Source organism: Eleginops maclovinus, chromosome 3 (genome assembly GCF_036324505.1).
Source record: "Eleginops maclovinus isolate JMC-PN-2008 ecotype Puerto Natales chromosome 3, JC_Emac_rtc_rv5, whole genome shotgun sequence".
Taxonomy (NCBI): Eukaryota; Metazoa; Chordata; class Actinopteri; order Perciformes; family Eleginopidae; genus Eleginops; species Eleginops maclovinus.
In genome coordinates this window covers 7,264,159-7,276,144 of record NC_086351.1, presented here as the reverse complement: position 1 = coordinate 7,276,144, position 11,986 = coordinate 7,264,159, and the positions used below count along the sequence as shown (strand labels likewise).

Here is an 11,986-nt window from a genome sequence, read left to right as displayed (position 1 = left end):
AATCCCCCTTTCCAATACAGATATGAGGATTTATTTATATACAAAACCATACACAAAATATATGAGCCATGTTCACATTCTAATGCATTCGATACTGATGAAACATTCACAGATGGTGGTTATTGCCTGCATACATCTTTTTCTTGCCTAGTAAATTAGATCTCAAACTAATTCTGAATAACTTGGTACAGCAGAACCAAAGCCATTTCTCCATGTCTCCTCAAAACCACTTCAACGTATCATTTATTTCTATATTCGTCTTTATGTGTACAACAAACAAGCGTACACTGTAGCTTCATGTTTAATCATTGAAAAAGCATTTAACATGCTTTCTTAAATAGATACCAAAAGCTAGGTGACCCTGCACTGATCGTTAAACCAGAATATGCAATCCTTTTATAGGAGTTAAATTATCTGCCAAATCACTTTGTTCTTATTCTTACTTGCTATCAAACTTGACATCACCAAACTTGACTATCTTTCCACCCTGAGTCACCACCTCCTTCTGCTCCCATGCTTCAACCTCCCCGTTTTTCATTTCATAGCGCTGCATCACCACCCTTCCTGTTGTGGGCAGGTTGCTGGGCAGGTTATGTGCAGCACCCTGGAAAAACCTCCCTTTCATGAGGTCTTCCGTGCGCTCAGTTCTGCCTGTCGGGACCAGACCCTGTTTTTTGTTCTTGTCCTCCATCCTATGAGGGGAAGGGGAAAGGTGCATTGCTGCTCGAGGAGGCGAAGCTTTGAACTCTGGTTTGGGTGAGCGCTCCCATTTCAGTGGGGATTGCTCCCTGTTGTGTTGATCTCTGTTAAACTGTGCTTGAGCCATATTCATTGGCGACTGGTCTCTGTTCATTGGGTGTTGGTGTCTGTTCATTGGGGTTGGGTCTCTGTTCATTGGCATTGGGTCTCTGTTCATTGGTTGTTGGTGTCGGTTCATTGGGGTTGGGTCTCTGTTCATTGGCATTGGGTCTCTGTTCATTGGCTGTTGGTGTCGGTTCATTGGGGTTGGGCCTCTTTTCATTGGGAATGGATCTCTGTTCATTGGGGATGGATCTCTGTGAACAGGTGCTGGAGACAGTTTTCCGACATTGATGTGAGGTGGTGCTGGCTTAAGGTAATCTTTTTTAACAGGGTTATCATCTGAAACGCTGACCCTTTTTATCTCACTCATGACCCCACCCACGGAGGCCCTCAGAGTAGGGTCGGGATCCACCATCCTACACACGACATGGCAGTAAGGCTGATCCTTCAGGATGTCCATGATCTTAGCTGGACAGACGCTGGGCGTGTATAGCCGGACCCGGGCACAGAGCTCCGCTATGATCTTACCCATGGCCCACACGTCTGAGCGCTTGTCTCTCTGACTGCCCCGTTGCAGAACCTCAGGGGCAGAGTATGCCTCATTCCCCATGTCTATGGCCGAGTTGAGGCCATACCGGTAGAACTTAGCCAATCCCAGGTCAATGATGACAGCTCTGTTTGTGTCATGCTCCACCTGAAGGAACACATGAGCTGTATTGAATTTGATATAATCTTACAAAATTGAAAAACAATTCACAGAGATTAAAAAGTGGATAAACGTGCAATAAGGCCATCATCAGTTTCAGCTACCGGCCACTGATTACTGAGAAGTATCAAGGTAGAGTCTACAGCTATACTACCGGTTCCACCAGATTAGCGTGTTAGCTTGGTAACATTATATGGTTAGCATTAAGGGATCACCAAAATGATTACAAGTTATCCTGAGGGCTTTATGAATGTGTGCATTCAATCTCATATCAGTAGTTGGTAAGACATTTTATTAAAATCTGGAAATTTGATCCTAAAGGATTTGTTCTTTAAGCTTGATGGATATCTCTAATGAAATGTAATGTCAGTCCATCTAGTAGTTACATATTCAGTTAGCACTATATGTCCCCTGTAAATCTCTGTTGTCTAGTGCGTGCTGACAGTCTGCACAGGCCTCCACTCACCATGATGTTTTCAGGCTTGAGGTCTTGATGGACAATATCTTTGGAGTGGAGGTGCTGCAGCCCTTCACACATGCCAGTGATGATAGTTCCTTTGATAGACGGAGTCAACTGCAGAGACAAACATTTGAGTTCAACTTTAACCAGACAGGCATCAGGTAGGAGCCACATTAGAGTCAAGTCTACTTTTCTCATTATAGGGAACACCATTTTCCTTCAGGCCTCAATGAAAGTGCTTTTCTGTTGACTTGATAACTTTACCTGTATTTTAGACATTGATGCTTTAAAGATGGTGGTCTCCAAGTCCTCTCCAAAGATAAACTCTAAAGGAATAATCCATTTTCCATCTTTGAGATTTATGTTCCCCAGTAGCTTCACAATATTGGGATGATTTGCCTTCCTGCAGATCAGTGGTGACAAGTCATGGAGAGACAGAGAAAAAGAGAAATTAGATCAAATGAACAACCAACTAAATACTTACTGGGTACCAATATAGAGGGTAATTGTGAGAGACCTACAAGCAAACTATGCCCAACACACACATCAGTGATTTTTACCCTTGCCACATAATATGGTAATTGTTCTTCTATTATCTATATAATAGCGTGACAGTTTTTTAATTTTTTTAACTGTTAATGGTATTTCTACATTTGTTTCTGCCTCTTTTTTGGTATTGGATAAGAGTTGAGTCTTAAGAATTCTAACTTAATTTCATTATAAGTTATACCCTTGGATTATTACATATTTGTGCTCATTTTCTTTTATAATTGTATATCCTGCCTAACCTTTTTTGAGTCTGCAAACATCACTAAACCACTTGTACTTACTTGTACACTTCACTCTCTCTCTCTAGGTCCTGCCTTCTGATGAGGTGTTGCGGGACTTTCTTTACAGCAGCCCAGGTATCGTTGTACTTCTGCTTGTAGACCTTCCCAAAACAGCCTTTTGCAATAGTTCCGGTGGAGTACGCCATCTAGAACATAGGAGATGTATTGTGAGGGAATTTTGACAATAAATATGTTCAACTTCATTAAATGTAATTGTAGGGGACATGACAGCAGAAAAGTCTCCCCCGCACTTCATGTCAGTTTGGTTAAGAACATGTTCCTTCTGGCCAATGAAGGTTTTGTAAATGTTGCTGTGATTTTTGGGACTTTCCCCTTGATCATATTGCGTACTACTTGCTATGTTTTTCTTGTTGTGACTGTGCTGCAAGAACAGATCAAAGGGTTAAGATTATTTTATATCGTCGAGCAGACAGGCGACTCTTAACAAGTTGAATTCCAATCGGCATTGATCATCTGGTATATTTTTAAAGGTTATTTAGAGAGCTACCGAACTAAATCAAAACAGTCTACAGTAGTAAAAAACCACAGAGTTTTTCATATACTCACAGCTGCCTTTGACCCCATCTCCCACCCACTACTCATCAACGCCAGGCTGACATTAGGATCACTATACTGCGTGGTGTCAGTACTGGGTCCACTCCTGTTCATCATCTACCTCCTCCCCCATGGCTCTATCCTCCGTCATCATAATGTATACTTCCATTGCTATGCAGATGATACACAGGTCTTGCCATATGCCTATCTCCGTAGAGGTTGAATCATCATGTTAATCGTTGTCACATAGTGTACACCTGGGCCTTCGTTATCATGTGCACCTCTGTCCTTGAAAGAGTACATTCAGTATTTACCCAAGAGTTGTCGTGAAAGACGCCCTTGAATAAAATGTAATAATGTTATTATTATTGTTATTGTTGTTGTTGTTGTTGTTGTTGTTGTTGTTATTGTTGTTGTTGTTGTTATTATTATTATTATTATTACATACAACTTTATACTTTTGGTTAATATTGCCATTTAACACTTCATATTTATTTTAAAGCTAATTTCTTTAAAGATAAATCTTGAAATACAAATATTTGAGAGTAATATATTCCATTTACCCATGGTTATTAGATTTCTACCCAAGTAAAAGAAGACTCAATAGCAACGAAATTATAACATTGAAAAATGTTTCTACTTGTATTTCTCATCCAGGCATCTCTCAGCATGAAGGGACTTGTGAAAAATCTGGTAAAGAAATAGGTTAAAATATTCAGTAAGGGAGTGTCAATGTTGTTAAGTTACACTGTGTCCTTGTTGTCTCTGTTGAGGATTTTGATCAAAACCACTTTTATCACCACACATTTAAGCAGCTCAGTATACACATTGAAATGTAGCCTCTGCATTCAACCCATCAGTTCAATAGAAGTTTAAATATCTTAACCAATGTTTAAATCGCTAAACTAATCAGAGATAGGTTGTGAAAGTCAAATTAAAAGACTGAAACCAGAATATTCTGAATCCTAAAGAAACATACAACAAAAACTATCATGAATAAATAATCCAATCAAGTCGTTCACCTCAGTGACCACATAAAATATCCACAGCTATGCCTGTTGGTCTGATCTATACATATAAGTTTATCTTTCTAAGACAGAAAAGGGGCCTCCATTTAAAAGACTTAAGAGCGGTTATGTGTAACAGGGAAATGTAAAAAAGCTGACAAACAGGTTAGTCCACAAGAACTTTTATATTTGTTTTAGCCTGGGCACAATGTTGACTTAGACATAAAAACGTATGTCATACTTACGTTTCTAACTTAAAGCTTGAGAAGGAATACTCATACTATAATAACTGACATCTCACAATGTACAGACAGAGGGGGCACTGCGACTGACAAAAAAAGTGTGATAAACAGTCAAAACATGAAATGCTCATATAGTACAATCTGTTCTGTTTCTTTACATCGTCTATCTGGTAGTTGAGGTACTCTGGTCTAACTGGTGTGACACAGGAAGGGTAGCAAAGACTGACGATGTTATTACTAAATGTAATAAAGTTGTTTAGAATCTATGTTTCCATATGTTTCAGAAAGCCGTTAAGGTGCCTACCTTTCTGCTGAAGAGGAAACCCTTCTTGCTGTGGAGGGAAAGCAGCTCTGTCAGGTCTGAACAAGAGTAGAAAAGGTTGCTTCTCTCTATAGCCTACCTGTTTTTCCACACCTACTTGAATCTAATTAAGAGGAATCATGCATTCCTGAGCAATATGTCAGAGATGGCAGATGCTGAAAACTAATGCACAACCAATGAAAATAAAAGACGTGTCATAAACGAAAGTACATGTGACAGCGCGGATGATGCTGCATATACAAAGCCACAATGAAAGGGAATTTCCAAACTGATGACCTGGTGGTTAAATGGAAGCAACACCAATTATATAATTACATATTGGAGACTAACTATACATATAAATGTCAGATTGGACTATAAATCAGACGATTATGTTAAAGAATTGTGAAAGAATGTTAAGGGCTTGTAATAAAAAACAAGCTGTTTTTGTGCTGTCTTGGTCTGCGCAGTGATACTGACATGATCAGCGCTAAATCAGTTACGTTTTTGATGACCATTTCTTGAGATTTTTCTTCAAATTTTCATTGATCTGTTCTTATATGAAGTGCATGGGTGTCATTGTTTTATTTACCAAAAGTTGTATTAGATCCACACCCAGTTGAAGTTAAAAAGCTGCTTGTTCAACCAGCTAAAGTTATACAAACTCTAAATGTATGCTACTGGGACTGGCTGGCAGTATGTGTCAGACTCTTGTTCAAATGGAAATATCTCATGCACAATGCTGCTGCGGCAATACCAGCTTCCTGCTGTAACAGTCCTCAAAAGACCTGGTCAAGGCCCTTTCAGTTCTTTGTCTATAGTGCAAAACAAGAAAACAAACAATGCAATAAAAGTTCTGATGACTTTTTCAAACTATTTTCCAAAGTGATTACCACAGAAACAATGCAGTGTAGGCCTGTTCATGCTCATTTTTATTTACTTGATGCTTCTTCAGTGAAATTGGCACAAGGTTGAGATTAAACTACAATGACTCTTTGTGCAAAGAAAACCCTGAGAAGTAGGTCATGTTCAATGTATATGAACAGAAATAGAATGCATCTTTCTTTGACTTTTGAGTCCGATTGGTTGCATATGTTAATCTGTAGCTACATTTATTTTGATGGTTGTTAAAAAAATATCTTATTTGTAAAAATCCACTGTCCTCTGAGGAATAACAGTCCTACGAAACACCAGTCAATGCTGTCTAACAGGTGGATTAGGACATTTAGGAGAAGGTTGAATAAACATTACAAACAAACTTTCCCTGGGACTTAACAAGTGTATACTTCAATAGAGATAATGACAGGTTGTTTCCACCAGATGGAGATCTTGTATTACATCTTGTATTTAAAGCTATGCGGAAGTCAAACAGAACTGCATTGTCATTGTCAATGTGTGTCACTACCAAGAAACAGCTTAGTCTCTGTGCTGTTGCTCATTTTGAATAACAGAACCATGACCAAACCGACCAATAGCTTTTTCCAACCTTGGCCAGAAAGTAAGTAACTTGAAGAGAAACCTTTTTCTGGAGTTTTAAAGCCTGCCGCATGCTTCATTCATTCGAGCTTGCAAACCGGCCTGTGCTCTCAAACGACGAAGCTAATGTAGATTTTAAACCAATCACAAGTTTTGTTAATGTCAGTGACCACAGAAGTGATTGTGTTCATATTGTAAATAGGAAATGATGCTACCATATAATAACAACATGATATGCAATTCCGACACAGTTATAACATTCCTAAACAGCAAGTAATGGGGGGGGGGTTTTATCAAAAACAATGCTAACATTTGTGTGTGTGTGTTTGTAAACGTGTACTTATTCATTTCAGATTTGTTCTGGTTATTACATCCATTCAGTTTTGTAAGTGATAACTATTATAAGTAGTTTAACTGTTTTATGGTTTACACTCGCAGGTGGCCAGGGCCTACACACCCAGGAGAGCGGGTAAATTCCTAACCTTGTTGTTGATTACCTTTTTGAGTGCAAGTGCTTGTACTTTTGAAGTAATATTGTGCGTTTCTGATTTGTATTGAATTTAAAGTGTACAAAGACTTTGGAAAATGCAAACTTTATTGGTTAATATTTGAAACTAAATATACAGTTTTCAGAATTTCAGGTAATATACAGTGTTGGATTAAGTACACTGAAAAAACTGAAGCTTTACTTTAATTAAATGGATTTTGTCAAAAGAGTCCACATAACTGTATTAGGTTAGTCGAAAGCTAAGCTATACTATTAAGTTTCAATGCAAAATGTTAGGTTCAACCTCATATTATTAACTAATTCATTAATAACTAACCTTTACAGTTACTGTATGTAGAATCTGTTGACATAATACATTTTAAAGTCAACTGTCAGTTTTTTCAGTGTACTCAGATCCTTAACTTAAGTAAAAGTGCAAATGCTATGGTCTTAAAATACCCAACTACAAGAAAAAGGCTTGATTACAAAATGTTAAGTAAGTTAAAGTACAAAAGTATTAGCATTGAAATGTAAATTCTGCACAATGACCCATTTCAGAATAATATAAAGTGCTTTCATGATAAAGTATTATCAGCTCAATGTACTTAAAGTAACACAAGTTAATTTACTCGTGAATGGATCTTTTCACAGTATTATATTATTATCTTATCCCGGTTTTATGCATGTTAGCATTTGAAGCTGTGTAGATTAGTAGTACAGCACTACATTATACCACATCAGTACATCGTGTGTTTTTATGTGAGTGTAGTTGTGGAGTAGAGGGTTAGGGTTAGGGTTAGGAAGTAGAATTATAATGTAGTATTAAATGGAAATACTTAAGAAAGGTACGAATAAGAACAATACTTGAGTAAATGTACTTTCCACCACTGGTAATGTATCATAATTCATTTTTATTTATTTCACTTTAAATACAGCAATGCTGGCCTCTCCTCCAACATGAAGCACGTGTTCATTGATCATTACATTGAAAGTGCTCTACCTGTAGCAGAAAAGGGCAGCTTTGTGAAACCAATTCCTAAGGAAGAAAGAGACACAGTAGATTCCCCGTGCTCACACACACCAGTGTTTGAGTATGCTGCTGGTCCAAAAACACACTCTGTGTTTGCTGAAGAGCACTTCACAAAACCACCCACCTGTATTGTGGCACAAAACATCTACTTTCCACCTCAAGTCAAGTCAGACAACAACCCGGATGATGAAGCTGTGAAGATTTTAACAGGAAAGGCAACCATTACAGAGGAGCAGCCGGAAGTAGAAGGAAATGAAAGCTGCACTAAGATGGATGCTTGGGAAATCCCAGAAAAACCCAAAGGTCCACTCCTGGTCAGCAAAATTAACCATCGCAAGAAAAGAGTTGCTGGAATGTCATGGAAAGGTAATTACATTTAAATTTGTGTTAACTTTATATGATCAAAAATGCATTTCTTGAACTTCTTTTTAAATGAAAATGAAATGAAATAATGTGCATGTATATGCAGTGCTTTGTTATTCCCTCAGTGGCTACTTTATTGTACCTACACAAAGCATTTTTTCTCGAATAGTTTTTATTGAATGAATTTCAAACATTATACATTTATTTCATTATGGATATTTCTCATCATTACTCAAATAAATAGACACTAAACGTAAAATGCGAAACCTACACTGATTCAAATGATTACAGTTAAATAAAACAGCTATGCCATAAAGTCATTACAAAGATGTGTTGACAGATTTGTAACTTCAATGCTATGATTGTTATCGAGGTCATAGTTACATTTTATATGGAGATAGGTTTCAAATGTTTAATGTCAGCTCTATTCACTGAGACTATTAACTCCTCTATGACAGTATAAACCAAATACACGATCATTTTTTTGTCAATTTGCGCTAGTAAAGCACTCTAAAGGGCATCTGATTTGTCTGAAAAGTCAGTTACAAATGAGGTTTAAGTGATTATTAGACAAGAAGACTTTATGGCAATGGATTTTGTTTTGGTTTGCATGTAGTGTTTCTAATTAAGTGGCCACTGAGTGTATAGTTCTCATGTGTCTCAGGTATAATATGCATTCATTTATGAACTGTAATACTACCATTTGATGAGAAAAACCCCTGTTTTTTGACTGTTTGTTTCAGAGTTACTTGCGTGTGGGATTGTATTCGTACTATTTGCTGTCTCTGGAGGATCTCCTGGTATGTCGTGAGAAGTGATTTAAGTGAAGTAACATTATTTGCAGCGCATTCCTGAATGTATTTCTTTATTTAGTTTCCATTGCATTGAATATGAACCAAAAGTTCCTTCTTTTTTTCATGTACTCTGAGAACTGCTCTAATGCACATTGTTTTAAACTCATATTTGTTCTTATAGTACCTGACACAGGGGCGCCCTCTTCAACAGATTGTAAATGTAGAGACATTTACCCCAGCGCAGCCAAATGCTATACCTGCAAGGACAATGACGGATGCAAGACGTTGAATGCCATATATAATTCCAGTTATCCACACTATCCTATTTACACAAGACACGTCAATCAAATATTTCCAATATGCTCTGAAATCTCTCCACCCGGTGATAAATGTACTGTGTGCTTGAACCAATCAACCATCATCATCTTCTGCTCAATGAACATTGAAGAAATAGACCTGGTAGAAAGCACTGGATTCCATATTGGCACCTTCCCCTTAAAATGTACGTATCAATACATGTATTAAACATGATCTCTGCTATTTTCTTAAACATGTAGTTCACACTGAGCTCACTCTATAGGTTTTTTAAACAATGGGGCTGCATAAAATAATGTTCCAACATCATTGAAATAACATTACATTTAGCAAAAACTCGTACATACACATTGAAAAATATACAATTCAAGAATTGTTAAAACAACAGAAAATAAGGTTTCTGCCAGGTAATTGTTTAGCCAACTATGTAAGCCAACTATTGCATCTTGTCTAATCAGTTTTGTATTTTACTTTTGAGCCAAACGATTGCTGTTTGGTCATTAGCAGTTAAATTACTATCTTTTTCTTTAGGTGTAAAGCTGCATCCATCTGGCCCAACCTCACAACCAACTGTCTCGGTGTTTGGTATGTATTTAACAAAAGCACTAAACTTAAATTAAATATTATTATGGATAAACTGGATGACCGTGCCCTTTTCCATATAGTGCAATGTCTTATTTCATTGAGTGTATTTCTATGAAGTTAGCCGAGGCAGTCTATATATTTGTTCATTTGTGTGGCTCACCCCTTGACGGATAATACATACCAGTTTTTAGTTACACCTAGCTAAAACTAATAGTCTAAATATGCAGTCCTGCATTACATCCTACCATAATGTAGATTATAATGTTCAATTTGGGTTAAAACAGGTTTATAGGCAGCATAGGGTTGGGTAGGTTGCTACTAACAAAGATGTACAGTATTTGACTATTTCTCTAAATGATTGCTGTTTGGTTATTAACAGTTGAATTGCTTCTTATTTTCTTTAGGTGAAAAGCAGCAGACCCCTGGCCCAACCTCACAACTTCCCAATGTCCCAAATCCAAATCTCTCAGAGCCAAATGTCTCTCGAAATACAACAGTGAATAGCCGCACACATCCTGGATTGATTTTTAGCTGTGGTATGTATTTAACAAAAGCACTGAAGGTCAATTGAATATAGTTGTTGATAATGATGATCCAACATGACAGCTATGTGTTTCTTTTTTCAGTGCTCTTTGTGATCATGTTGGTAGCGCTTGGGATTTCCTGTGTAAGTCTGACTCATAATGTTCAATGATCACACAACTTTCAATAATCATTGAGACTGAATCACTGAATATATTTTAGGTGTTACATGTAAAGTCTATTCAACACCGTTCAAAGGATAACAATGTATAATGTTTGTAAATGTAATATGTCACAATTCTGTTTTGAAATTTTTCTATTTTCTGTTTTAGTGCTGCAAAAAAAGAGGTAGGTCTATAAAATATCAAACAATCTCTAATCTGAGTACTATAATTCCCAAAATAGAAGAGGTTCAGAGTGGACTAGGAATATTTTTCACTCAACGGATTCACATTTGACACTCAAATCATCTTTTTTCCTTTTCAAATAGGATTTCAAGCAGTCAACAGTGAAGAACTCTGAGGAAGGAGGAGGTCTGAAGTGTGTGGAGGCCTTTCTGCTGCTTTAGACTAAACGATGACTGCAACTCATGATCATTTTTTATTATTCATTCAGCTGTTGATTCTTTTCTTAATAATGGTATTTGTTAGGTCTTAAAATGCTTTAAACCTTGTCATAAAGTAGCTTGTTTTCTTCTTAGAAATAAAAAATGTATTATCGATATAAATGTCGATAACTTTTCTGTATTCTCTACTTCCACCCACTTGTTTATGAACTGGATACAGTTCTACTTACTGATAACAATGTTTGAAATAAGAGAGTTTTCTGCGAAAATGGCCTAATGCATATGTGTAACTGCTCTCTTAATTATTAATTAAAAATTGCGTTGAACAGCAAATGGTTGTCATTATTTAAAATGATCTGAACTAGTGTTTTTGGTGAATAATCAGCTTTGTTTATCCCGAGGGAAATTGAGGTGCAACAGTTCAATACAAAGAGGGAAGGAGAAATATACACTCAATATACATCAAATATTACTAAATATAAACTAAAATAACTAAGTATAAATGTAGCTCTGTTAGTTAAGTAAAGGTGGAAAAAGGTTACCACAAATAGAAACTAAAAACCTTCATTTCAGTCAGTAAAGTACAATTACAATTGTATCAGAATCCGAATCTGAATACCTTTATTCAACCCACAGTGGGGGAATTTACATTTACAAAAAAATATTAAAGATAAAAAGTAGAAATTATTTAAAACACATTTTTTACACAATTTACAAAATACATATTATGTAAAGAGATAGAGCAATGACCTGAATTGCCCATTCCTGTAATGTACACTGGAGTGTAAATTGTTATAAATGTGGGCCTATGTTTTTTCTAACATCCACAGGAAGTAGGCCATACAATCCCAGCCCCCCCCTCTCTCTCCCTCACACACACACACACACACACACACACACACACACACACACACACACACACACACACACACACACACACACACACA

At 36.9% G+C, this 11,986-nt stretch overlaps 2 protein-coding genes across 5 annotated transcripts; one reads left to right on the top strand and one right to left on the bottom strand.

Moving 5' to 3' along the window:
- Positions 1-8: 8 nt before the first annotated feature.
- Positions 9-5,090, bottom strand: zmp:0000000881 (uncharacterized). Of its 2 annotated transcripts, none has more exons than XM_063878765.1 (5): positions 4,906-5,090; positions 2,798-2,943; positions 2,232-2,370; positions 1,974-2,081; positions 9-1,495 (listed from the first exon to the last, which is right to left on the bottom strand). In XM_063878765.1, the coding sequence occupies exons 2-5, from the start codon at positions 2,941-2,943 to the stop codon at positions 440-442; spliced, it is 1,449 nt and encodes a 482-aa protein (XP_063734835.1). In that variant the 5' UTR covers positions 4,906-5,090; the 3' UTR covers positions 9-439. The 2 variants fall into 2 exon arrangements, with proteins under 2 accessions (XP_063734835.1, XP_063734836.1); XM_063878766.1 differs by lacking the exon at positions 4,906-5,090 and adding an exon at positions 4,605-4,686.
- A 1,175-nt stretch (positions 5,091-6,265) lies between these two features.
- On the top strand, positions 6,266-11,372 carry LOC134862348 (uncharacterized). 3 transcript variants are annotated; one of them, XM_063880224.1, is made up of 10 exons: positions 6,266-6,400; positions 6,817-6,847; positions 7,801-8,261; positions 9,002-9,058; positions 9,234-9,554; positions 9,899-9,952; positions 10,357-10,488; positions 10,579-10,619; positions 10,807-10,822; positions 10,965-11,372. In XM_063880224.1, the coding sequence occupies exons 1-10, from the start codon at positions 6,358-6,360 to the stop codon at positions 10,994-10,996; spliced, it is 1,188 nt and encodes a 395-aa protein (XP_063736294.1). In that variant the 5' UTR covers positions 6,266-6,357; the 3' UTR covers positions 10,997-11,372. The 3 variants fall into 3 exon arrangements, with proteins under 3 accessions (XP_063736294.1, XP_063736293.1, XP_063736295.1); XM_063880225.1 differs by having other exon boundaries at positions 6,323-6,400; positions 10,807-11,372; XM_063880223.1 differs by lacking the exon at positions 9,899-9,952 and having other exon boundaries at positions 10,807-11,372.
- Positions 11,373-11,986: the final 614 nt, after the last annotated feature.